The sequence below is a fragment of the Pelobates fuscus genome, chromosome 1 (assembly GCF_036172605.1).
Source record: "Pelobates fuscus isolate aPelFus1 chromosome 1, aPelFus1.pri, whole genome shotgun sequence".
In the NCBI taxonomy this organism is placed as follows: domain Eukaryota; kingdom Metazoa; phylum Chordata; class Amphibia; order Anura; family Pelobatidae; genus Pelobates; species Pelobates fuscus.
In genome coordinates this window covers 338,770,813-338,796,951 of record NC_086317.1, presented here as the reverse complement: position 1 = coordinate 338,796,951, position 26,139 = coordinate 338,770,813, and the positions used below count along the sequence as shown (strand labels likewise).

The 26,139-nt window shown below is 39.1% G+C and overlaps 1 protein-coding gene across 12 annotated transcripts in view; it reads left to right on the top strand.

Moving 5' to 3' along the window:
- MBNL2 (muscleblind like splicing regulator 2) overlaps positions 1-26,139 on the top strand; it is a 141,271-nt gene that overhangs the window by 74,381 nt on the left and 40,751 nt on the right. For 10 of the 12 annotated variants that reach the window (XM_063425712.1, XM_063425706.1, XM_063425687.1 and 7 more), the window contains exon 2: positions 5,250-6,079. The exons of 1 other annotated variant lie outside the window; for it this stretch is intronic. In XM_063425712.1, coding sequence (XP_063281782.1) covers positions 5,906-6,079 — 174 coding nt within the window. In that variant the 5' untranslated portion in view covers positions 5,250-5,905. Of the gene's footprint in view, positions 1-5,249; positions 6,080-26,139 lie in introns of those variants that run through there. One more of the 12 variants, XM_063425724.1, reaches the window with a different exon arrangement.

The following is a 26,139-nucleotide window of genomic DNA, read 5'->3' as shown; positions in this document are numbered from 1 at the left end:
ACACACAATCACACATAATCACAGATTTACACAAACACAATCACTGACCCACAATCACATACACACACACAAATATTACATACATACACACTTAATCATTAAGAGGTCCACCCTGCCTCCCTACCTTGCTCTAGAAGGGCTGGAGTGGATCCTCAGTCCCTGGTGGTCAGTGGTTGCTGCTGGGATCTCTGTGCTCTTTCTGCACAGGTCCATCGCACGCCCTGTAATGATGCAGAGGCCGCGATGACATCATATCCTGGCTGCCGGCTCACTGCAGGGCGAAGACCGTCAGACACAGTCACTCACACACAGTTACAGGCAGACAGTCAAACACGCAGGCAATCACACAGGCAGACAGTCACACATACACACACAGATTCACAGACAGTCACACCCACAATCACAGGCAGACAGTCACACATACACACAACACAGTCACAGGCAGTCACTCACACACACACACACACACAGTCACAGACAGTCACAGACAGTCACTCACACACACACACAGTCACAGACAGTCACTCACGCACGCACGCACGCACACACACAAAATCACAGTCAGACAGTCACACACACAGTGGCACACACACACACACACAGTCACAGACAGTCACACACACAATCAGAGGCAGACAATCACACAGGCAGACAGTCACACATACACACAACATAATCACAGACAGTCACACACACACAAAGACGGTCACAAATCACAGTTACACACTCACACACAGTCAAAGACAGTCACAAATCACAGTTACACACTCACACACAGTCAAAGACAGTCACAATCACACTTACACACTCACACACAGTCAAAGACAGTCACAATCACAGTTACACACAGCACACACAGTCAAATACAGTCACAATCACAGTTACACACTCACACACAGACAGTCACAATCACAGTTACACACAGCACACACAGTCAAAGACAGTCACAATCACAGTTACACACAGCACACACAGTCAAAGACAGTCACAATCACAGTTACACACAGCACACACAGTCAAAGACAGTCACAATCACAGTTACACACAGCACACACAGTCAAAGACAGTCACAATCACAGTTACACACCGCACACACTCTCTCACTTACAGTAAGATTGGGCTGGAGGAGGAGTGGATTCAGTCCCTCCTGTGCTGTAGTTGGGGAAGCAGGGACTCCTTCCTGCTTCCCCTCTCTCTGTGTGCAGCAGTATGAGGCTGCATTTAGCTCCGCCCCCGCATCCGGCTTGGCTCCGCCCCCACGGCCGTCCCCAAATCTCCGTGCAGGTTTCCTGCTTCCAGCCCCTGCGTGTGAGCTGTGTCGGCTGCCCGGCGCCCTGCTGCTACGGCACCCGGTGCAGCCACACAGCTCACAGAATAGCAAGCCTGGCCAGCCCTGGTGGCACCCCCCTGCCTGATGGCACCCGGGGCGGACCGCCCCCCCCGCCCCCCCCTTAGTACGCCACTGTATATATATATATATATTTTGTTAAAAAAAAATCTATCTATAATCGAATGAATAGGCTAATCTGATTCCAGGTTCTAATAAGTTTGTCTCTTTATTCAGGATATTGAATATACTGTACACATATATATTTCCTGAATTATGCAACCAACTATAATTTCACCATGCTGCAGTTTCATAGATTATTAAAAGCACTTATTTGGGGAACCTTATGTTCTTTATTTTGGGTTTTTATGAAATATACTTTTGGGGGGGGGGGGCTCTAAAATGTTTGATCACTATAGCCTATCCCATTTAGTGTTCTGCCCATCCACTCACTGACTTTTCTGATCTACAAACTGTTGTACCGATGTGATTTTTTGGCAGAGAATATTTTAGTCTGTAGCAGCTGGAGGCCCAGATATTTCCTTCCCTTAAATTGCACTGGTATGTGGATTTAGAGGAAGGGTACATCCTCATGTTCTGCTGGCTCTTTGGCGTTCTCATTTCTCAGTTTCAACTTCATGGGTTTTAAAAGTCTGGAAGTCTTGACTTGTACTAAACCTTGCCATGTTGGGCCAATCTCTCAAATAAAAGAATTGTTTAGGAAAAAAAAAAAAAATCAATATCATTTCATTTTATTACATGTAAGAAACTTGCTAAAAATACGAAGTGAAAATCTGATGACTTACCTTGCCTCCCAAAGACACTATTAACTATCAAATTTTGATGCTATTTTTAAACCCATTTAACCCTAATTCCATAAAACTCTATAGGGTTCCCTTTAATAGAGGAAATCAATGCTGCCTCATAGTGGTAGCTCTGCTATCTCTTGTTTTGGGGGTCCTGCACATCACTATTTCTATGATGCCCAACTAGAGCTCAGGTTTTGAGAGATTGTCTTTCAGAAAGCACATTTAAATGGCTTCCTTGCATGGTATGGCAGCCATCACAAAGTGTATTATTATTATTATTATTATTATTATTATTACTATCATTTATATAGTGCCAACATATTCTGCAGCAAATTACAATCATACAATGGGGATATTTAACAACAAGTAATTGACATACAACCATTAACAGAGGCAAGAAGTGAAGAAAGCCCTGCTCATACAAGCTCACAATCTATAAGAGGGGTAAAGAAGCACGACAGGAATAAAAGCATGTCAGAGGGGAAGAGGGGACTGGTAGATAAGATGTCTGTTGTCTGTTTCGAAATAAGCTAGTATTAGTGGTGTGTGGAGCAAGCGAACAGTGGAAGGAGGGAGAGGGAGCTGGGCTATAGCGGCAAGGGAACTGAGGAAGACAATTGTAATTAGACAAGCATCACCCATGAAGATGGTAATCTTCCTAAAGAGGTGTTAAGTGACTTCTTACATGACTGGAGGATCTGGGGGAAGGGGGCGGTAAGGGGTTACAAAGGAACACTTACAACAAATTCTTGATTATATCAATTTGAAGGGTTCCTTATGAGTTTCTTAAACGCTGTCCATTTGACCTTTGGCTCAGTCACCCTGAGTCACATGTTTTCATGACAATGACAGGGGCAATATGCTCCATAGAGTTGATCCTGAACTCAATATTTAGATTTTATTGGGAACAAAATAAAGTCCCATACACATGCAAAGATACATATTGAACATTGTGAGTGTTTACTGAGCAATATGATAACATTAGAGGAAGTGTTTAGTCAATTTTCTGTCATAGTTCAATGCTGCTCAGACCTTCGAATCCCTGGACAGTGCCGCAAATATCTTTTTTTCCATCCTTTAGAAGTAAACCCTTGAATTTTTACCCTTGTGAACAAGTGTTGTAAGGAAGGCTGGGATGTGATTTCATGAATTAACAAAATTATTTTTGTTTTTGTTTTGTAAGTGAATATGTCCATTACAGCAATACCAAACTATTTCTACTTATATTAACTTTTATTATATTTCCATTGACTATTTAAAGCTGTACAATTTGTTATTTTGGCTATTTCTTTGTGTTACTGGTTAGTAAGACAGTGCTCCATTTTAATGGCTTGCCTCTGTCACTCTTTATACTTTTGAAGACAAGAATGGGAGTGAATGACTTGCGGTGCATCGGTTGACAGTCCTTAGATGATTCTTGTGAAGTATTATATCCTTATATTTGCTTACATTTTTTTTATTTATTTTTGTATCAGCTCGGGAAAATCGTTCCCTGGAATAACTTGTAATTTTTGGACCTCTGAAACACTGAAAGTTTCATTGAGTACATCAAAACTGACAAACTTGCTAGCAACATGCATTAACAGATATTACCTCAGCTAGAACCTAAATTCATATTGAACTCAAGATTGTCATAACCTGGCACAGAGTAGGCAGGTTGTTGTATGCTTGTTCGGTAGAAACTGGACAAACAAAATTCAGCTTCCATTGACAAAAGATTGCCAATCAATCAATAAGTTTGTTATAGGTTTGAAATTTACTTGGTTGAAACAAACTCTAGTCTTAAAGTATTAGTTTCAATTCAATAAATCTCCCACTGCAGGTTGCAGCCAACACTTGTGGTTGGAAGACTAGGCAAAATAATCTGTATTGAGCAATTTTGAAAGGGATGCATTAATATTTATCTTTACAACATCACAAGGCTGTTTGGCAAACCTCTGGAGGCAAGGAGATCCTGCTTGTGTTGAGTATTTTGTTTTAACTCTATAGCTGCATCTTCACTGTTTTAGAAATCGTTCTTTTCCTTTATTACATTTGTTTGACTCATAAATAAACTTCAACCATATAGTGTTTGTTGCCAAGTCTTGAAAATGACAACAAAAAATACTCAAAATAGTAGAAACTGTCAACTGAATTTTTTTTTTATTATTTTACTGGCTACATAAATCAGAATTTAAAGATTAAAAAGATTTTACACTTCAAGGGAAAGTCAAGTTACATCAAAACGTGCTGTGAGCACATTGAGTTCAGGGCGGTAACTGTCTGAATGCATTCTTGAAATATCTATTGGGTTTACAGTAAAATCGGGATTACTTTCTCGCAAGCAATTCAAACTGCTACATTTAGCTAACGACACCTCAAGTAAGGTAGCAACGAAATGGGATGTTTAAAAGGTGCTGATGAGAATTAAGAAAAAAAGCTAGCTACGCTTTCAAGAATTTTCCATCATTGCAGTGGACCTTGGTTCAAGAAATTATGGTAACCATTTTTCTAAAAGTTCAGTGAATAGCGTCTGTTCTCTGTGACTGATTTATATGTATCACGCTATGCAATATCCTTTATATTTATATGTCGTTTATGATAATATCAATGACTAATTATTGCACGCTTTAAAAAAATTTTTTTAATGTTACTGTGAGTATATTTGTTGCCAGTTATTTTTACATAGTAGGCTATTTTTATATCTCGAAGTATAAACACCAGAGAACTAAATGTGTAATTAATTGGGAATCGGGGTCCTAATAAATTGATTTGAAGGCTAAGCACATTAGACTGGATTGTTTTTGAAGCGGCTTGTCTAATTATTGTGTCTGCCACATTCATCTACTTCTGAGTCACTCCCATCTCCTGGACGACTGCCTAGAATATTGCAGCAATATGTGTTTCAATTGGCTATTCTCCTGTCATGCATAACTTTTCTGGGAAGACTACAGCAACTTATTTTTTTTTTCTCCTTTTCACGATGTGAACAGAGAGCTGCATTATGCTGTTCGTTTATATGACGCTGCTTGCTCAGAAGGGTGTGGCTGAGTTTTTATTTTGCTTTCCTTTATAATATATTTTGTTTTGTTTTTATAAACTGACATTTTCTCTTCTTTCTTTTTCTATCGTAGGTTTGCTGTTTACTTGAAAAGTGCCTTTTTCCAGAGTCACTTTTGCCAGTAAGTGCTACCGTTTGTGGATTTAACACTTTCTTGCCAAACAGGATCCAATTCCGAAGTGAGGCTGCCATTAACTTGCATGTGTTCACTTGCCAATAGCTTGACGTGAAATGGACTGATCGTCGACAAAGAGGACATACGCACTATCTAGTTTAGATTTTTCAGAAGGCTGACAGTGTTGTTTTCATCATTATTCAATCTATACCAAAAAAGTGTCCAAGTAAGAATTAAGATTCTGTCGAGGAGCAACACTCAATTGGACTAACTTTATGGAAAGTCAGAGTCGGCCAACATCCAAACTACCCTGACATTTCTAACTGCTGAAGACTACGAGCATGTTGTCTTCTCAGCCAAAATTGAACAAGTGGTGTAACTTGATTCATTAGTGACTTCATATTGATTAATTAGCTCTTCTGATGCTACTTTGGATTTCATTCAGCAATCTATTCCACCTGAGAAAGCTATATTTTTCTTGTTCATTTTTCTGAAACTTTATAAGGATTTTCCAGATTCTCTGAGAATTTTAGTTGGACAATTACCAACCAGGCTCTGGGTAGATTTGTTGTGGTTGGAGGTTTTTTTTTTTTTTTTGTTCTATTCTTTACACCATGGCTTTGAATGTAGCTCCCGTAAGGGACACTAAGTGGCTGACACTAGAAGTGTGCAGACAGTTCCAGAGAGGTACTTGTTCAAGGTCTGATGAGGAATGCAAATTTGCACATCCACCTAAAAGCTGTCAGGTGGAAAATGGACGTGTTATTGCTTGCTTTGATTCCCTTAAGGTAAGGAGGATCCCATTCATATTATGAGATTGAAGTGTTTTTATGATGTAGGTGGAACAGTATTAATTAGCCTTTGCTTTTTTCTGTAGGTGAAACATGTATTTTATACTAAATTAATGTTTTTTGTAATTTAGGTGTTACCCAAACATGTTAAGCAGGGAATTTCTTATTATTAAGGGGATTTTCTTGAGCTAAATTACTCTTAATTTGGTCCCATCAGAAATATTTTTTTAAAATGTGGTTAAAAGATGTGGTTAAAAGTTTTAGGGGGGTCAGTTAGAGAAAATAAAAAATATGGCTTGTGCAGTTTGCCATACGAGTGTATAATGTATGTATTGTAAATTACAAATAACTATCTTATCAGTGCATAGTCAGCTTACATTGATGGAAGAAAATAAATATCCAGACACACATGAGGTTTCTTCTAAAAGGCCTTCTTTTTATTTGAAACAAGGTAGTGGAGACAACGTTTCGGCTCCTTTCTGAGCCTTTGTCGGCTCCTTTCTGAGCCACTTCAAGCACTATAACCACTACAGCCCACTGTAATTTGTATGGTGCCAGTAGTGTCCTGACAATCCCCTTGACCACCACTTTCACTTCTTCGGTCTCGAAGTTCCTGCTGACGTTCTCAGTCAAAGAACTGGCCCTAAACTTCAGGCCTAATCTCAGTGAAGATAATATAAGCTCCATGCAGGAGCTTCTGACTCGAGAGGAGACAGTGATGAGTTGCTCAGGCAGAACTCATGTACGTTGTCAAACTACTTAAGCTAGGGGGCAACAGGGCATAACTGACACCATAACCAGTACAGCAGGCTTTAAATTATGTTTCACAAGTAAAGTTATTATAAAGAAGAAGAAAAAAAATCTATTTACTTCCATAAATAGTACACAAACTACCTCTGGGGTGTGGAATTGATATCTCACGACATCCAAGACAGGCAGTTTTTCTATTCTTGTCAAAGCCAAATGGGCAGCCTTGGGGTGATTGATGTCACGCAGTGAGGTGAGTGTATCTCTGGAACTGCAATAGCCAGTCGCTCCACGCAATGCATAGGACTGAAGCCCTCCTTGGTACAACATGATGTCATATCCCAGTGGCCAACACGCTGTTCATGGGAGAGCGAAACATGACATAAAGGCAGCTGCTGGTAAAATGCTTTATGGGACTGTGCTGTGTGTGTGTGTCAGAGAAAATGTAGTGTGTGTGTGCATGCAGGGCCAGTGCAAGGATTGTTGCCGCCCTAGACAACAATCCATTTTGTCGCCCCCTTATGAAGGCAACTAAATTTTCCCACAGGTTTATTCACTAAATTCTGAATTGCAATGAAGAAAACACATTGCATGGAAACACTCATCCAGTATATGCATCCATATACACACACTGCCTAATACATCTATCCATCAACACAGACTGCCTATTACATACAATCAACCATACGCACACAGCCCAATACATAAATGCACACACACACACACACACACACACACACTGCCTAATACATACATTCATACACTCATACTGCCTGCATACATTAATAGACACATACTGCCTAATACAAATATCCAGACACTCTTTTTCAATGCATTTGGTGGTATTTAATAGGGATTGACCGATAGTGATTTTTTTTAGAGCTGATACCGATAATATGTGAACTTTTAGGCCGATAACCGATAGCTTACCGATATTCTGTACATTTACTGTATTTTCTTTTTGCAGATCTTTTTTTTATTAAGTGGTAAATTCACAAAATATACATGTCAGTCAGATTTTTTTTTATGTTTTCAAGAATATTTATATGTGTGTGTAGTGGATGCAGTGAGAGTATTTTATTAGTAAATGCAGTGTGTGTGTGTGTGTGTTTGTGTAGAGGGATTCAATGTGTTTGTGTAGTGGATGCAGTGTATGTGTGTTTTTGTAGTGAATGCAGTGTGATTGTTTGTGTAGAGGATGCAGTGTGGGTAGTGGATGCAATGCATTTGTTTCTGTAGTAGATGCACTCTCAATAGCATACAGTGTAACTTACACACTTTCACTGACATGCACAATGTCACAGTCACTAACACACACACAGTGTCACTCTCACACACACAGTGTCACTTTCGTACACACACACACACAGAGTATCACTGACATACACACAATTTCACTTACACACACACACTTTCAGTGACATTCACAGTACCACTTCACACTTTCACTAACACACAAACACTCACTGACACACACAATGTTACTTACACACTCTAACTGACATACACATTTATATTCTCTAACACACAGTGTCACTTACACACTCTCACTCACGCAAACACACACACTCTGAGTCACATTCACAGTGCCATTTACACACTCTCACTAACACACACACACTGTCAATCAAGCACAAACTCACACCACTTTACAAATAGTCACACTTTATTTACACACACAAACACAGCAATTCAATACACACAGACCAATTTACCATTATACACTCATACTCATAATCAGTTCCCCTTACCTTCAGATTGACCATACATATGTGCTCTGAATGAGAGGTTCAGCATGCAGGTGGCTGCTGTTGATCCTGGTGGGGAGAGCAGGAGAGCAGTGCACTGTGAGCACAGGCTACTTCCTGATCCCCTCAGAGTGCTTCCGGTGTCTACAGGCAGGGGGCAGCCGGGATACCAGTTCATGTCCCGGCTTCCCCTGCCTGCAGGAAGCTGAGTGATCTGCTCGGGTGTTGGGTTACAGCATACCCCACTCCCGACCAGGCAAGCGGCAGCAGAGGGAGCTTAGCAGCTGAATGGCTGCGCTGGGGGTTGGCTAAGGAGCCGCTCGCCCAGCACAGCATCCCCAGACAGCAGCGGGGCAGCCCACCAGGAAACCTCCCGGTGGGCGCCACCCAGAGGCTGGCGCCCCAGGTGAATGCCTTATTCGCCTAATGGTAGCACCGGCCCAGTGAGCAAGTGTGTATCAGTGAGCAATGTGTTTGTGTAGGTGTGTTTGTATCAGAAAGTGCATCACAATCACATACAGCCTGCAGACACATAACATACATCTTGTGCACACACCCCACATACAAACAGCACACACAACATACAACTCGCATACACCCAGATACATGACATACAGCTAGCACACACACATGATCTAAGTGTGTGTGTGCTTGGAGATATTCTGGAGAGTTTTACAGAAGCTTCAACTGTCTAAGAGTTGTGCTAAGAGTTTTCTTTTTTACTGTTACAGGTCACTATTGATACATTTAAAATATATATATATATATATATATATATTGAAACAGCAATTTCCTACTTGTATTTATAGGCCTATAACTTGCAAAAAAAAGCAATAAAGCATGTAAACACTGGGTGTTTTTAAACTCGGGACAACATTTTGAATCTATTTAGCAGTTTTTTTCATTAGCTTTTGTAGATAAGTAAAAGATTTTTCAAGTAAAAGTCCAAAAACATGTTTTTTTTTAAATTTTTCACCATATTTTATTTATTTTTTTAAATACAATATATGACATAATACAAATAATGGTATGTAAAGAAAGCCCTTCTTGTCGTGAAAAAAACAATATATAACTTGTATGGGAACCGTAAATGAGAGAGCGGAAAATTACAGCTAAACACAAACACCACAAAAGTGTTAAAACTGCTCTGGTCCTTAACGTACAAACATCGCAAAAACAGGCCGGTCCTTAAGGGGTTAAACATTCCTAGTGGGTGGTGATTTTAGGAGTATATAAGGGTTGTTGTCATTAGCTTTACTAATATAGCTTGGTTGCTTCATCTAAGTCTTGCTTCTAAGTGTGTGTGCTTGGAGATATTCTGGAGAGTGCTGCTTCTAAGTGTGTGTGGTTGGAGATATTCTGGGGAGTGCTGCTTCTAAGTGTGTGTGGTTGGAGATATTCTGGAGATAAACTGGAGGTAATCTGAGGTATTCAGGAGGATAAATAAAAAGTTAAAATTCGTTTGATTTAAATTATTCACCTCATTGGAATGGCAGACTTAGTTCAGTGTAATAGTTGCTATGCATTTGTTTCACGTTCCACTTTTTGGAGATTTGGTTGTTGTCTAATCTGTAGACAGTTCTCTGTCTTGCGGCAGGAGATTGTATTTTTGAAGTCTGAGATTTGTAAATTATCTGGTAAACAAACTCAGGCTGGAACTTCTGCAAAGCCACTGCCGCAGAGACATAATAGGAATGGCAGATGGATCACTGTAGGATCTGGTAGACTTAGAGTTGTTAATAAAAGGCAGTCTGTTGCTCTACATAATTCATTTTCTGCACTTTCAGAGTGTAATGGTGTTATGGAGACAGGCACTGAGGGTAGTGGTGTGGTGGAGAGAGGCACTGAGGCTAGTGGTGTTGTGGAGAGAGGCACTGAGGCTAGTGGTGTTGTGGAGAGAGGAACGGAGGCTAGTGGTGTTGTGGAGAGAGGAACTGAGGCTAGTGGTGTTGTGGAGAGAGGCACTGAGGCTAGTGGTGTTGTGGAGAGAGGCTTGGAGACTATGGTGAGACCTAATAGAAAGCAGTTGTTGTTGGGAGATTCCATCATAAGAGGTGTGGAGATGGACAATGGTGGTCTTGTGAGGTGTCTTCCCGGAGCTACTGCTCACAGAGACAGGAGACGTATCTGTAATATTGTTAAGCGAGCAAAGTAGGAAGGGGAATTGGATGTACTTGTCCATCTCTGGACAAATGACTTGGCTTGCAATGAGGTTTCAGAGGTTAAGGAAGTTTTTAGTGTTTTTGCCAATGATATACGGCAGGTTGCTTCCACACTGTCATTCTCTGAAGTTCTGCCTGTGCATAACACTCAGAACGACAGGCGGATGCGTATTAGGGACTTTAACTTGTGGCTTGGTGAATGGTGTCGGGAGCAAGGATTTGGCTTTATTTCTCATGGTAGCTCTGTTTGGAATGGAAATAAGCTGTACAAAAAAGATGGTTTACATCTTTCTCAAAAGGGAACAAATGTTCTCAGTGAGCAGTTCAGAGGTTTTGCTAGGATGTATTTAAACTAGGAGGGGGGGGGGGGCAAAAGGGTGATAAAACATCAATCCAATTGTCCACCAAAACAAGGACAGAAGGTGCCTGTAGCAAGTGTGTTAAAAAATTATAAGCTTAGAGTCATGTCTACAAATGCTCGCAGTTTAGGGAATAAGATCCATGAACTTGTGGCAATAATGGCAACTGATAGTGTAGATTTAGTCGCTGTTACTGAGACATGGTATAATGAGAAAAATGACTAGGACATAGCAATACCAGGGTACTCTTTATATAGAAAAGCCAGGTAAGGCAGGAAAAAATAATCTAGCATAATAAAAGTTAGTGAGGTGAACATAGAGTCCGTTTGGGTTACATTAGAATTTGGTAATCACATAGTTATTCGTGTAGGTGTGATTTATAGGCCCCCAGGACAAATTGAAGAGTTAGATAATCTACTAGTTGAGGAAATAGCTAAAATGACAATGAAGGGGGAAGTTATCATCATGGGTGACTTTAATCTTCCTGATGTGAATTGGGAAACAAAAATAGCTGCTTGTGCCAGGAGCACACATATTCTAAACTCCCTACTGGGATTGTCTCTAAAACAAGTCGTTGAGGAGCCAACTCGTAAAGATGCCATACTAGATTTAGTGTTAACAATACATGGGGATTTGGTATCCGATATTACTGTAGGTGAAAGAAACCACTGTGGTACTCCGCAGATGTGGCCAAAATAGTAAAAAACAAAAAGTTAGCATTTAGTAATTATAAAAAAAAACAGAGTGAGGAAGACAGAATGATCTATAAGATTAGGCAGAAAGAGGCTAAGCAAGTTATAAGAGCTTCCAAATCACACACAGAAGAGAAAATAACATAGTCAGTAAAAAAGGGGGGCAAAACTTTTTTTAGATACATAAATGAGAAAAGAAAAGTAAAACAAGGATTAGTTAGATTAAAAACAAAAGAAGGAAGGTATGTAGAAGAGGATAAAGGTCTAGCTGACTGCCTCAATGAATATTTTAGTTCGGTATTTACAGATGAAAATGAAGGAGAGGGACCTCAGTTAAGAAAAAGGAGAAATTATTTATTTATTACACGTGAGTTTACAGAGGAAGAGGTTCTATTTCAACTGTCAAAAGTAAAGACAAATAAGTCAATGGGACCTGATGGAATAACCCAACGCTATTAAAAGAGCTTAGTGGTGTACTAGCAAAACCATTAACAGATTTATTTAACCAATCATTGATAACAGGAGTAGTCCCAGAAGATTGGAAGTTGGCGAATGTTGTGCCCATTCACAAGAAAGGTAATAGGGAGGAGTCGGGCAACTATAGGCCAGTAAGCCTTATTTCAGTAGTGGGGAAAGTGATGGAAACCATGTTAAAGCATAGGATTGTTGAACATCTAAAAACACATGGATTTCAAGATCAGAGACAACATGGGTTTACTTCAGGGAGAGCATGCCAAACTAATCTTATTGATTTTTTTGATTGGGTAACTAAAATTATAGATCAGGGTGGTGCAGTAGACATTGCTTACCTAGATTTCAGTAAGGCTTTTGACACTGTTGCACATAGAAGGCGTATCAATAAACTGCAATATTTAAGTTTGGATTCCAATATTGTTGAATGGGTGAGGCAGTGGCTGAGTGACATCCAACAGAGGGTTGTAGTCAATGGAATATATTCGAAGCTTGGGCTTGTCACCAGTGGGGTACCTCAGGGATCTGTACTTGGACCCATTCTCTTTAATATTTTTATTAGTGATATTGCAGAAGGTCTTGATGGTAAGGTATGTCTTTTTGCTGATGATACTAAGATATGTAACAGGGTTGATGTTCCAGGAGGGATAAGCCAAATGGCTAATGATTTAGGTAAACTAGAAAAATGGTCAGAGTTGTGGCAACTGACATTTAATGTGGATAAGTGCAAGATAATGCATCTTGGACGTAAAAACCCAAGGGCAGAGTACAGAATATTTTATAGAGTCCTAACCTCAACATCTGAGGAAAGGGATTTAGGGTTGATTATTTCTGATGACTTAAAGGTAGGCAGACAATGTAATAGAGCAGCAGGAAATGCTAGCAGAATGCTTGGTTGTATAGGGAGAGGTATTAGCAGTAGAAAGAGGTAAGTGCTCATGCCATTGTACAGAACACTGGTGAGACCTCACTTGGAGTATTGTACGCAGTACTGGAGACCGTATCTTCAGAAGGATATTGATACCTTAGAGAGAGTTCAGAGAAGGGCTACTAAACTGGCTCATGGATTGCAGGATAAACTTACCACGAAAGGTTAAAGGATCTTAACATGTATAGCTTGGAGGAAAGACGAGACAGGGGGGATATGATAGAAACATTTAAATACATAAAGGAAATCAACACAGTAAAGGAGGAGACTATATTTAAAAAAAGAAAAACTACCACAACAAGAGGACATAGTCTTAAACTAGAGGGACAAAGGTTTAAAAATAATATCAGGAAGTATTACTTTACTGAGAGGGTAGTGGATGCATGGAATAGCCTTCCAGCTGAAGTGGTAGAGGTTAACACAGTAAAGGAGTTTAAGCATGCATGGGATATTCATAAGGCTATCCTAACTATAAGAAAGGGCCAGAGACTAATGAAAGTATTTAGAAAATTGGGCAGACTAGATGGGCTGAATGGTTCTTATCTGCAGTCACATTCTATGTTTCTATGTAAGGCCAGTTGTGATTAGAACCCTCTCCATTCCCATCCAGTAACTGTGGAATTCAGGAACTAAACTGACCACAAGTGTCCCTTCTAGCCACCATATATCATGTGGCCAGATGGAGAGGGAATTCTAAATAGTTGGAATATTGGAATATGTTTTATTATAGAACATAAATGCATGAAAAGTGGATCCCAGAGCATTGTGGTATATTTGGTGCGGTTTATAGCCTTTCTGAGTATTGACACTCTTGTTTATAGATTCTCTAAAGTTTTAAGAATGTGTTGCTTCCCTTCTGCTAAAACTAACAAAAGGTCAAATAACATAAGTGTAAAAGGAAGTTTTCTTTCAGCACCGTACCTTCCTTTCACCTTCATTTGCTTATTAAACACCTTGTAATATCAATTAATTAATATCAAAACGCTTTAAACTTTAAACTGCAAAATATGACTGACAAGGGTTTATATATTATATAATGAATTTTCCTGAATTGAAAATCAACAGGATATTCACTAAACACCAGATTTTTTTCCTGGTTGGAAAAAAATCAAGTGTAAATAACCAAATTCTAACTGCAATGACAATTCTCTTATTTACTAAAGCCAAAGTAGGTTGGAATTCAGGCCAACCAAAGCTGCAGCAATTTCCTGGATGCATTCCTTGCCCAGATTAAAATTAGTGCTTTTACATCACAACCCTATAAAAAATATAGGATTCGGAATAATTATAAAGCATGGATATTAATAGAATTCGGAACCTAATACAAACGGCAGGATACACATTCGGAAAGTCGGATGTGTGCATGTGCGCAAGTACAGCCCTGAGGTGTATGGGGATCCTGCAGGATCCTCCATAGAGATAGATTTTCCTAACAGCCGTCCCTACTTTCAATCAGTATATCTTTTGACTGGTTTAGAATATTAGCGAAATTTCAGCACAGTCAATGTGAGGATTTCATAAAGATGCATTCTTTATGAAATACTCATTGGGGTGGTGACAGAGCCACTTTATCGTTCACTTGCTTTTTTCTAATCTGAAGTTCTATTTGCCCACTGGCAGTGCTAGCAACCAGCGGGCAAATAGGTAAAAACGCTCACTAGTGAGAGGGTTAATTATGTGGTGGCCAGCCAGTGCTTGCTAGCCATCTCCACATTAAAAATAGTTTTAAAAAAATACATAAATAAAACCCCTATGTCGGCCAATAAGACCACAAATTACTATAAAGGAAGTATAAAACCTCCCTATGATGGCAGGTGGTGGCATGTCTGCTAACTGTTTACAACTAGCGGTTGGGCAGCCATTGCCTCTCCATGCCACCACCTGTGGGTATTGGGTGGGTGACTTTTAATTAAATAAAAGAGTGTGGACAGGTCACTGCCCACACAGGTGGCCAGCACTTGGGGGCAATAAAATAAAAGAAAAGGGTAAGGACTATTATAATACAAGCAGGGGGACCTGGTTTCTCCCCTGCCCCCACCCATTGGTGGCTGGCGAGGGCCCTAATTGTAATATTCAAAGGAGGAAGACCTTTTGTGTTGTGTTCATCTAGTGGAATTTAACCCCTTAAGGACAAAACTTTTATTTCCGTCATGTGTCCTTAAGGGGTTAAAATAAATAATGTGGGGGCAGGGGTAACAGAGTGCATCGGGTGAAATTTAAAATAAAAAATGGGGGGGGGAGGGGGGAACAGATCTCTGTTCACATTGCTGCCCCAAATTGTGGCCGTTCGTGCTGGGACTATTTAATAAAATAAATTGGGGGGGGAGAAGGGGGGGCATCCTCCACCCCTGTTTTTTGCAGGCCCCATCACAAAGGCTGCCTAGGGGCTGTATTAAGCATTAAACAGATATACACCCATCTGCCACATGGTAATAACAGAGTCTTATTCACTCCTGCAGGGTTTGTATTTTTTTTAAAATGGTTAGCATGCACCGGCAGCCACCACATAAGTAACCCACGTCACCCCCAAGGGTTTATAACAATTTGCCTACTAGCTGCTAGCACTACCAGTGGAAAAACTGTTGTTTTTTTTTTTTTTTTAAACTGGGCTCAGATTTGAAGCATTCAGGTCTGTATTTGAACTGGATTTTGCAGTCCAAATGCCACTGTATGTAGTAGCCGGATAGTTTTGCCACATTCAGTATGGGGTCACTCGGACTTTAGTGAATAACCCTGCAAATTACAAATTATAGGTTTCATTTGAAAAATCCTCCAACAGATCAGCTGTTATTAATAGCTATTATTACAAATCCTCCACCAGACCTATGTGTCACTTTTCTTAACGTTCCCTATAGCACCAATGGCAGTTGCTGTTTTGGCCTGGTATCCCTCGTTTGTCTGAAAAATAACATTTGTTCTGGTTATGTTGCAGTACAAGAAAAGCGTGGTTGATTTCCACAGTGATAACTTGACTGCATTTACACTGAGATATTTCCTATGAACACTTGAACAAGTTGACTGTTGTCTCATTATCAATTCTATTCCTGGAAGGGTAAAAACAGCTGTTATGGATAGTTAAGTGCTGAGACAATTACTTGTAACCCAAGAAGGTGTGAGCATGTGTTCATCATTTGGTACATGTGCATATAAATTGTGTAATATAGATTTTGTCACTTTCAAACAGAACCCAATATGTCACAGACCAGCTCCTAGTATTAAGGACAATACTACTTTAATTACAAGTTGGGTTTCAATAGCATCATCTGCAGTTGTTATGTGCACCTTTCAGACAGAGATAACATATTAATAATAAAAACAATAATATATATAGCTCCAATCAGCAATCATGGTGTCCAAGCATGGGAGCATGGACACAGCATATATTGCAGATTTGTAACATATGTGGTTCTGGAGAACATTTTTTTTTCTTTGCTGCTTCACAAAAAGAATTGTGAAAAAAAATTCCTTTTGGATCATGTGACCTACTGTAGGTGCTCAAACAAAAAAACATGGACAAAGCACATAGCATATGTTTAATTTGTGTCATAGTTCTGTAGTAAAATGCAGATTTAAGCAATTGTATAAAACGGTGGTAAAATAATAAAATGGTACCTGACCATATGAACTATGGGCCAATCACAAGATCGTGGACACAGCACATGCACAGAATAATATTACACAATCCATTATGGCGATAGTTTGCCCAATTGACTTCTCTTGAATGACTATCAGGGTTATTCACAAGTGAAAATTTAAAGTGAATTTCACATGTAAGGTCAAAATAGATGAACAGGATAAATTATCTATGTCACATATAGTGATGTCCCGAACAGTTCGCCGGGAACCGTTCGCCGGCGAACATAGCGTGTTCGCAGTCTCGAACACGCGCGATGTTCGGCCCGCCCCCTATTCGTCATGGAGGTGGGAGGGTCTGGGAGGGAGGGTCTGCTGCTGATTGGCTGGAATGTGTCTGCTGAACGTGAGGTACAGGGTCAAAGTTTACTCAATGATGACGAAGAGGGGGCGGACCGGAAATCGCGCGTGTTCGCGACCGCGAACACGCTATGTTCGCCGGCGAACGGTTCCCGGCAAACTGTTTGGGACATCACTAGTCACCTATGCTTTTAGTTTGGTTACTCTGGCCTTAGAATTTTCACTTTAGTTAATAACCCTGTGTTAAGCAAAATAAAACCGAGAACAGGCCAAAAACATAATAGCATGCCATTCAGTTAACCCTTATCAGGTCTAGGTTTTCCTTCATGTCCCATTGCAAAAAAAACTTTGATGTGCTTAGTAGCAGGCTGGTCTCATCCACATGGGAAATTCAGATCTTTGCTCGAGAGATACAGCTACCACAAGCAATGGTTTTGGCTTCCTATAGACTTTTTTAGTGAGGTGCAGCTTATAACCCTCAAGGTACAGTGAGCATCGGGTATATGTTTTGGGGAGAGGGAGGGGAACAAATTAATGATATGAGATACACTGAGAATAGTTTACCTTTATGTGAGTCCCTGCTCAGATCTTAAAATATTTTGCTCACATGTGCCATTACAGAGAGAACCTAGGCCTGTTGCATGTGAGTTTGAATCTGGATCATAATTTTATTTCACACAACATTATGTAACATAAACAATTATGGAGGAGACATTTGAATATGTAACAAAATCAATTACCAAGATGGATGACACAGCACGTTTTGCAATAAAGGCAGTGTAAACATTAGATGACTCTTTACAGGAAGTTACATGACTCTTTAGGAAAGCTGTGTAAGTCACATGCAGAGAGGTGTGCCTAGGGCTGCATAAACAAACTGATTTGACTCCTAAATGGCAGTGATTTGAGCAGTGAAACGTTAGAGTCATGATCTATACACAAAAATAGCTTTATGAAGCTAAGGTTGTTTTTGGTGACTAGAGTGTCCCTTTAAGGAAATTTGTTATTTTCCAAGTTCTGTGTGGGATTTTAACTGTGACTGTCATACATAATAATACTCTTAGCTTTTACTGCAATAAAAAAAAAAACATTTGTATGCAGTGATGTCCCCCGAGTACAACTATGACCCCCATGTACAGGCTTTATGGTGTTTTGGAAAGTTACAGGTTCAAATATAAGGCTTGCCCCTTCAGTTATTACACATTGAAATTTGCCAGGTTGGTTTGCTGGGCCTATATTGGCAGTCGAGGAATGAAAATGACCCCAGCTTGGCATACCCTTCGCAAAAGTAGACAACCTGAGCTATTCAAAATGGGGTATGTCAAGTCATTTTTAGTAGCCATTTAGTCACATATCCTGGTCAAATTTAGTGTTCATATTTTTTTTTTTTTTTGCATTTTGTACACAAAAACTGCATTTTTACTGATTATATCATCATTGTCATATGTTTTACTGCTATTAGTTGTGTTCAGCGAGGTACAGGGTTGATGGGGTTTTGGAAAGTTACAGGGTCAAATATAGGGCTTGCCCATTTCAGTCTTCATACCTGGAAATTTGACTAACTGATTTTCTAGGCCTATGTCACCTTTGAGACAGTATAGCAGCCTGGGTGATAAAGTGTCCACCATTTTTATTTTTCACACACATACATTCCATTTTCACAGGACATTTCATAATCCTGTGTGTTAATGTAATAAAACCTCAGTATTTTTACTTACCACTGTTTCACCAACAGTTCTCCCAATATACCAGTTTTCCAGATTTTTTGGAGAAACTTGTAAAGTTATTTTCTGGCCTATGTCACCTTTGAGAGAACATGGCACCCTAAGAAATAAAATTGCCCCAATTATGCCATACCCTTTTAACAAGTATTCTAAATTTAGTCTTTTGAGTTGCTTGGTGTAGCCACATGTATTCCTGACACAATAGCGTTAAAACCACCATTTTGGTGACTTGTCCCTCCTTAGTCCCCTTAGAAAGGGTTAAAACTCACTTTTTTCCAGGTGAAAAGTGAAAGTTTTCTAAACAAAAAAAACACCTCATAGATGAAGATAATAAAGTTCATACAGGATATGAGTGTGTACTGTCACCACTTAGTGAAGGTTTATTTAATGATACTTTTTATTTGTTTTACATATGAAATATAAAATAATATATTTATGGGAATTTATATTGCTTGCCGTTTTAGACTTTCTTAGCTATACTTAAAGAAACACTCCAACCCCTATAACAAATTTAGCCTATTGAAGTTGTTATGAGTGCAGAAGTGTCTGGGTATCTTACTTTCAGGGTCTATAGCTGTGTGGGCTCTAGCGACTGCAGAATGAGGAGCGTTTAGCTAGGTGGCCATTGGTAGACTAAAGTTGTAAGCTGACGCAACCTATTATTGGCCTCCCAACGAGTACTTAAAGAAACACTCCAACCCCTATAACAAATTTAGCCTATTGAAGTTGTTATGAGTGCAGAAGTGTCTGGGTATCTTACTTTCAGGGTCTATAGCTGTGTGGGCTCTGGCGACTGCAGAATGAGGAGCGTTTAGCTAGGTGGCCATTGGTAGACTAAAGTTGTAAGCTGACGCAACCTATTATTGGCCTCCCAACGAGTACTATTGGGCTATTTTCATAACATGGATGTTTCGACCTACGTTTTGCAACTCAATGGTTTATTAGAATATATACCTTTGTCAACAAATTTTGAAGTATTATCCCCCCATTTATATTAGTAAGGGTTCACATATCCAGATCGGGCATTGCAAGGAAACCTACTACTTCCTGCAATCTAGCCTGAGGGATTTGACATGCTATTAACATGGCCTATGGATATCCTGTACCATGTATACTGTGCCATAACCATGCCTCACAACATCCCGTTGTTTTCAGGGCAGTCAAGATTTTGGGGACCTGATCTACTGTCCCAACTTTGTTGCTGTTGTCCCGTTTTTAGGAACGTTTTACAAAAAGTGTAGCGCATCACGCTCACACTGCATTCGGGGTACTAGGATCCTGCAGAAAGCACAGAGATGGCCTGATCTAAGTGGGCTGGCCTGCTTGATTGGCAGAGAAGTGCATGGGCCATCCTACTTTGAGTACATACACCGGAGTCTCTCTTCTCAGAATGCCAAATAGGCTTGCATAAAGCTACTAACACCACCTTTACCAAATTTACATTTGAGGGAAAAGAGAACTTTTAAATGGTTAATTCTGGGTTTCAATGCCCCTTGCACTGTAGAATTGCCCCATTGCCAAGGTTACAGGTACAGAGGGCAAATGTTTTATTTATTTATTTATTTATGTATGAGCTTCCTGGTAATGGCTGAAGGCTTTTTAACTTTTCATATTAATGAAATTATTAAAATTAAATCAAGTCATCTTTTTTACTTGCCCTACCTGATTTAATTAGATAATTTTGTGTCAGTTGGAGAAAGACACATTGCAGGTAACCTGTATACTTTTCCTCCAGTCAGCTATGTCACACAAAAATTTGTGAAAAAGTTGTTTGCTTCTCAACCTTTTGTGAATTATGATCAGTCAGTCCAGAAATGGCAAGCGGGTAGTTGGACGGCCCTAATTTAATGTGCAAACACATTGTAGCCAAAAATTCAGAGCTAGTTCAGAGTTCAAGAAATACTACTAGATGCAACTAATAATATGGGATTTGCCCATGTACATCATTGTTGTTAAATTCTCCATAAACAGGATCATTTTTCGAAAGCAGTTCCCCTGTTACCCTGCATTAAGCATGCCAGCAGAGAGTGCATGCAGAATGTGTTTCATAAGCTGAGGGGTTTATTAATAGGTTTTAATTGAGACTATTCTTTCTAATTAGTTATTAACCTTTAAATCCTCGTTGCACCAGGGGATATAATTCAATCCATGTACTCTGAGCCGCTGGGTGTTTTGTTTCTATTTCCTTCAGTGCATAAGCTTTTTTGATTAAAATCAACTTTTTATTATTTATTATTTTTATTTTCTGACATTTTAACAGCCCTCCTAGAGCTTATAAATTGCCAAACAACTGGCAACAAGCCAATTCTGTATTTTACTTGGTAATTTATTGTAATTAAACTGTAAGTGATCTTATTTTATTGAGAAATTAATACATTGCATGAGATTTAACTGGCCTATTTGTGATGATTAGCGTAATGCCCGAGATATTAATGACAGATGTCTTGGTTATTGGATTGGCTTAAAATATGGACTATAACCTATTGACGTTACTCATCATTAGTGACGTGGGTCACCAGTTTCATATTACATTGTTATAAGATTAATGAAAAATAGCTTTGATGATTAACATTTGTTTGAATATATTATTATGCCAGTGAGATAGCTCAATAGTTAGAGTTCCGGCTGCAGTATATGCATATCTGAGAATGATCAGGAATACCTCACATTTGAACTCACATGTGGACTGTATCATTCACTCCTAATAAGCTACTTGATTGCTGTCTTGGATGAAATTAAGAAAGATAAATAATTTCACTTGAAAGTTTAAAGCCCTGTAAGTGCCCTCTTACTTGATATATATAATAGAGAGAGAAGAGTAACAGTGAACCTTATTGGAAAATCATGCCAGTAAGCCTCTCTGGACCATCATAAAAAAAAAAAAAAAAAAAAACAAGACCAAAGTCCCTCGTTAATAACTGCCTCCAGAATTCCAAGATGGCATTATTGTTACGTAATACATGCTTCACAGTTTTGTTTGTTTTATATCATATATGTTATTTTATGTTATGGATTAGGAGAGTGGTAGTATTAAAGTAGTAAAGGGGTTAATGTTTGGTGTTAGTGTAGTGGTTAATGTGTATTTTTGGAGTTTATGATTAGTATTAGTGTAGTATAATGGTTAGTGTGTAGAGTGGGGGTTAATATTTAGGGTTAATGAAGTGCAGTTAAGGCAGCACTGACACATACACTTCCTAGTGCTGCCTGATGTTAGTGGGAGTTAAAGTCCTGGGCAGCAGCTATCTTAGCTGACTTCAGTAAAATGGCAGCAGGTACCACTCGGGAATGCAAATTTCACTAATTTCGGTTATATATACAATTAATTTCTGTTGAATTATTGTTGACAATCCTAATACATCAGATTTATTTAAAAAATAAATCATAAGAAAAAGATAATCTCTGCATAAAATAAAATAAAAGCTCAACAAAATCTTTTTAAAGGATCAATATAATGTCAGGAATACAAACCATAACAACTACAGCTTATTGAATTTGTTCTGGTGAATAGAATCATTACCTTCAGGCTTTTTGCTGTAAACACTGTCTTTTCAGTGATAACTTCACTGGCCACTCCTCAGATGGCTGTTAGAGATTCTTCCTGGGTTATGGCTGCCTAAAATGCATCCAAACATTCAGTGTCTCCTCCCTCTGCATGCAGAACTGAACTTTCCTTATAGAGATGCTTTAATTCAATCCATCTCTATGAGGAGATGCTGATTGGCCAGGGCTGTGTTTGAATCATGCTTGTTCTGCCCCTGATTTGTCTCTTTGTCAGTCTCAGCCAATCCTATGGGGAAGCATTGTGATTGGATCAGGCTACCACATCTGCTGATGTCAGCAGGCAGTGGGCAGGTCTAAAGGAAACAGGGACAAAGTAAGCAGCTGCAAACTTGAATACAAGTACAATTTTACTATATTTAGGGAGGCCCTATAGTGCTCCTTTAACTCTGTAGTGCTGGAATACATGTTTAGGTGACCGCCACGCCCCCCTCTGTGGAATTTAGGGTGGTAACACTTACCTTTTCTCCGTCGCCGTGCTGGTCTCGCTAAGGTTCACCCCGCCTCCATAGTGGAGATCATCAGTCTTGATAATCTTAGCATAGGGAGGCTATTGCACATGTGCGGCAAATGACCGTGCTGCACCAATCAGCGTTCCTAATAGAGATGCAGTGAATCGATGCATCTCTATGGGGAGCGTTCATCGTGTCCATGCAGAGTGTGGAGACGCTGAATATAGGAGTGACTGTCACTAGAGGTGTTACTAAGCAGCAATGGGAACACAACCTTTTCTCCGAAACAGGAGTGTTTACATTGAAAATCCTGTAGGAACATGCTATAGACACCAGAACCACTACATTAAGCTGTAGTGGTTATGGGGACTATAGTGTCCCTTTAACTATTTTGGGTAGGGCTCATAATAAGAAAAGTAAAGTGCTATAACTGATAAATGATTATGGTGCTTTGAGCGTCTTTTTAACACCTCTACTGTTAAGAACATCGGGATGTCAGCATCTAGATTTTGATCATTTTAAAACTAAACTGAAAAAAAAAATAACATTTTAACCAAAGAGTGTGATTGCTCTGCTGGATATAGCACTGTATGTAACACATTTTATAAATAAACTAGTATATTTCTCCATTATTAAGATAGCAGTTGAATGTAATAGTGCATTCATTCAGTAATCCTGATACATGCATATGTGTGCTCACCTTCAGACAAGCATGCATTCACACAAATACTGTCACACAAATACATTTATGTACAAACACACTCACCTATATAACTATATGCTTCAGACATGCATGCTTATAATTCAAGCATTGTATCTGGAAGTATCATCTTCCACGTTGTGTATTTAATATGTTTGTACATGTAGGCGAGATTTGGCCAGGCAGAACAGCCAAACTAACAAACGCACTTACAATATTTATTTTTAAGACTTTCAGGGTTATTTACTAAAGTTTGGATGCCCCCAGTCCAAATTATCAAAAATAAATTAGTACCGTATGAGGGTATTTTGACGGTACAATCTGGACATAGTGATCATGATTCATGTCAAAAGTTTGCAATACAACAAATACACTATATGGACAAAAGTATTGGGACACCTGATTATAACACCAACAGGGACTTTTATGACATTGCATTCTAAATACATAGACAATAATATTTAGTTAGTCGCCCCATTGCAGATATAATACCTTCCATTCTTCTGGGAAGGCTTTTCACAAGATTTTTAAGTGTTTCTGTGTTAATTTTTGCCCATTCATCGCAATCTCCATTCCAGTTCATCCCAAAGGTGTCCGAGGGGGTTGAGGTCAGGACTCTGTGCGGGCTAGTCACATTCTTCCACACCAATTAAAAATGACAATAACTTCCCGGTGCAGTTTTCCACCATCAGGAATTTTTAGCCATTGTAAAAATCCAAGATATCTGCCTGGAGAGAGTTTTGTCCTGTTTCTCACTTAGACGTCATTTTTAGTCCTATCATAGTTTGCATCTGGATTCAATTAAAAGATTTAAAATGTTTTCTCATTGTATAAGAGGAAGTTACACACCAATACATAATTGTTTAGTTTTTAGACATCAATCCAGTGTTATATTCACTTACTATATATATATATTTTAGCAATTCTCAGTTTCGTTTGTATTTTATTTGTTGTACCTAGGATTTGTGATAGTTAATTGTATCCCAGTATTTAGATTTAGACTTCGTCTAACCGTCTTCATTTTTCACATGAATAAAAACAAGATAATTGACACTTTCTGCCTCTTTATCCTGCCTATGTGCATCTCTCCAATTTCTTACATATACCACTTTCATTCATTTAACTCTTCGTGTTGAATATGTTTTTAACATAAAACCACCTTATTCATGATTAATCAGTGCTGTGATGTCTGTTTGTCTACTGCGCTCAGCTGCCAATCAGGTGACTGAACAGACAAACACAGCATTGCTGAAGGTTAAGTATATATAAACCAAAGACCAGACACAATGCAGTAGATTTTGAGAGACGAACACAGGCATTCAATGCCCTTCTACACTTAACAGCTTTCCCATTATCTGTGCCTGTAAAAGCAATGTATCAAAACATCCAAGTAGCAAACCTGTGGGAATGTATCAGATTTATTGAAGAAAGTGCATATAACTTTCATTGGGATTCATTTCATTTGATAAATCTAGTGCTATATGTGTGCTGTGGTGTGGTGTTGAAGGCAGATAAACTGTGATAAATGGTTGTATTGAAACGGCAGTGTAAATGCAGACAGGGAGGCTTTAATCCATTGGTATGGTTCTTGCTTGATGCATCATACGAAAACCTGTATCGTGTTCCAGTTGTAAGGCTAATTATTGCTGTAAATACTGCTAAAACTTAATCCATAGCTATACCCAGCTGTTGATGTGAGAAGCTCTTATGGTTATACTAGTGACGTATATAGTCATTGGGGCACTCTAAGCAACACTATAGCAGGCCTGAACCAACTCACAGTTTAATGTCAAACCATATGGGAACAGGTTGACATAATTAATTACGTAAGTATAAAGCGCTTACCAGACAAATAAAAAGCAGTTTAGTGGATAAGTCCTCATTTAAAGATTGGCGAAAGTCATAATACACCCTGGTAAATTCAGTGAATACTAAAACTTAATTTACCATAACAGTGGGACATGGGTGCAGTTAAACAGAACAGAGGGGCGATATTCTTTAAAAAATAAAAAATATTTAAAGAAACACTTTAAGCACCACAACCACCATAGCACACTGCGGTGGTTATAGTGTGAGACGTGCCCTGACTTCATCTGGCTGGCAACATTTAGAATTTCACACTTAAGTAACAGTGTTCTGATACATTCATATGTTAACCTGTTATTGGTAGTTTCAAAGGGAAAATGAGCAGCATGGTTTAAGGTAGTAAATACTCGCTTGCCATGGCGCTGTTTATTATTTAAAGGTTACCAAATAATTGTAAGCGGAGAGCATTAGACAGGAATGCATGCCATCCTTATGGCCAGATCAGATATAAAGCTGACTCGGGGATATTTGCTCAGAAGGATAAAGAAGCCTAGACTGCCCATGAGCAGCTTAGCTATCTGATATGTGGAGAGCTGTTAATATTCTGAAATAAAGCCCAAGATGCCATCTGTCAGGAGGTAGTACTGTCCAGCAAAGGCTTTCATGATGTGACATGGCAAAATGTAACATAAAGGCAGCCGTCTCATTGAGTAACTCAGATATGAGCTATTGCTCTCTAATATATAAATATTATATTAATTAAAGTGTGCACAGATT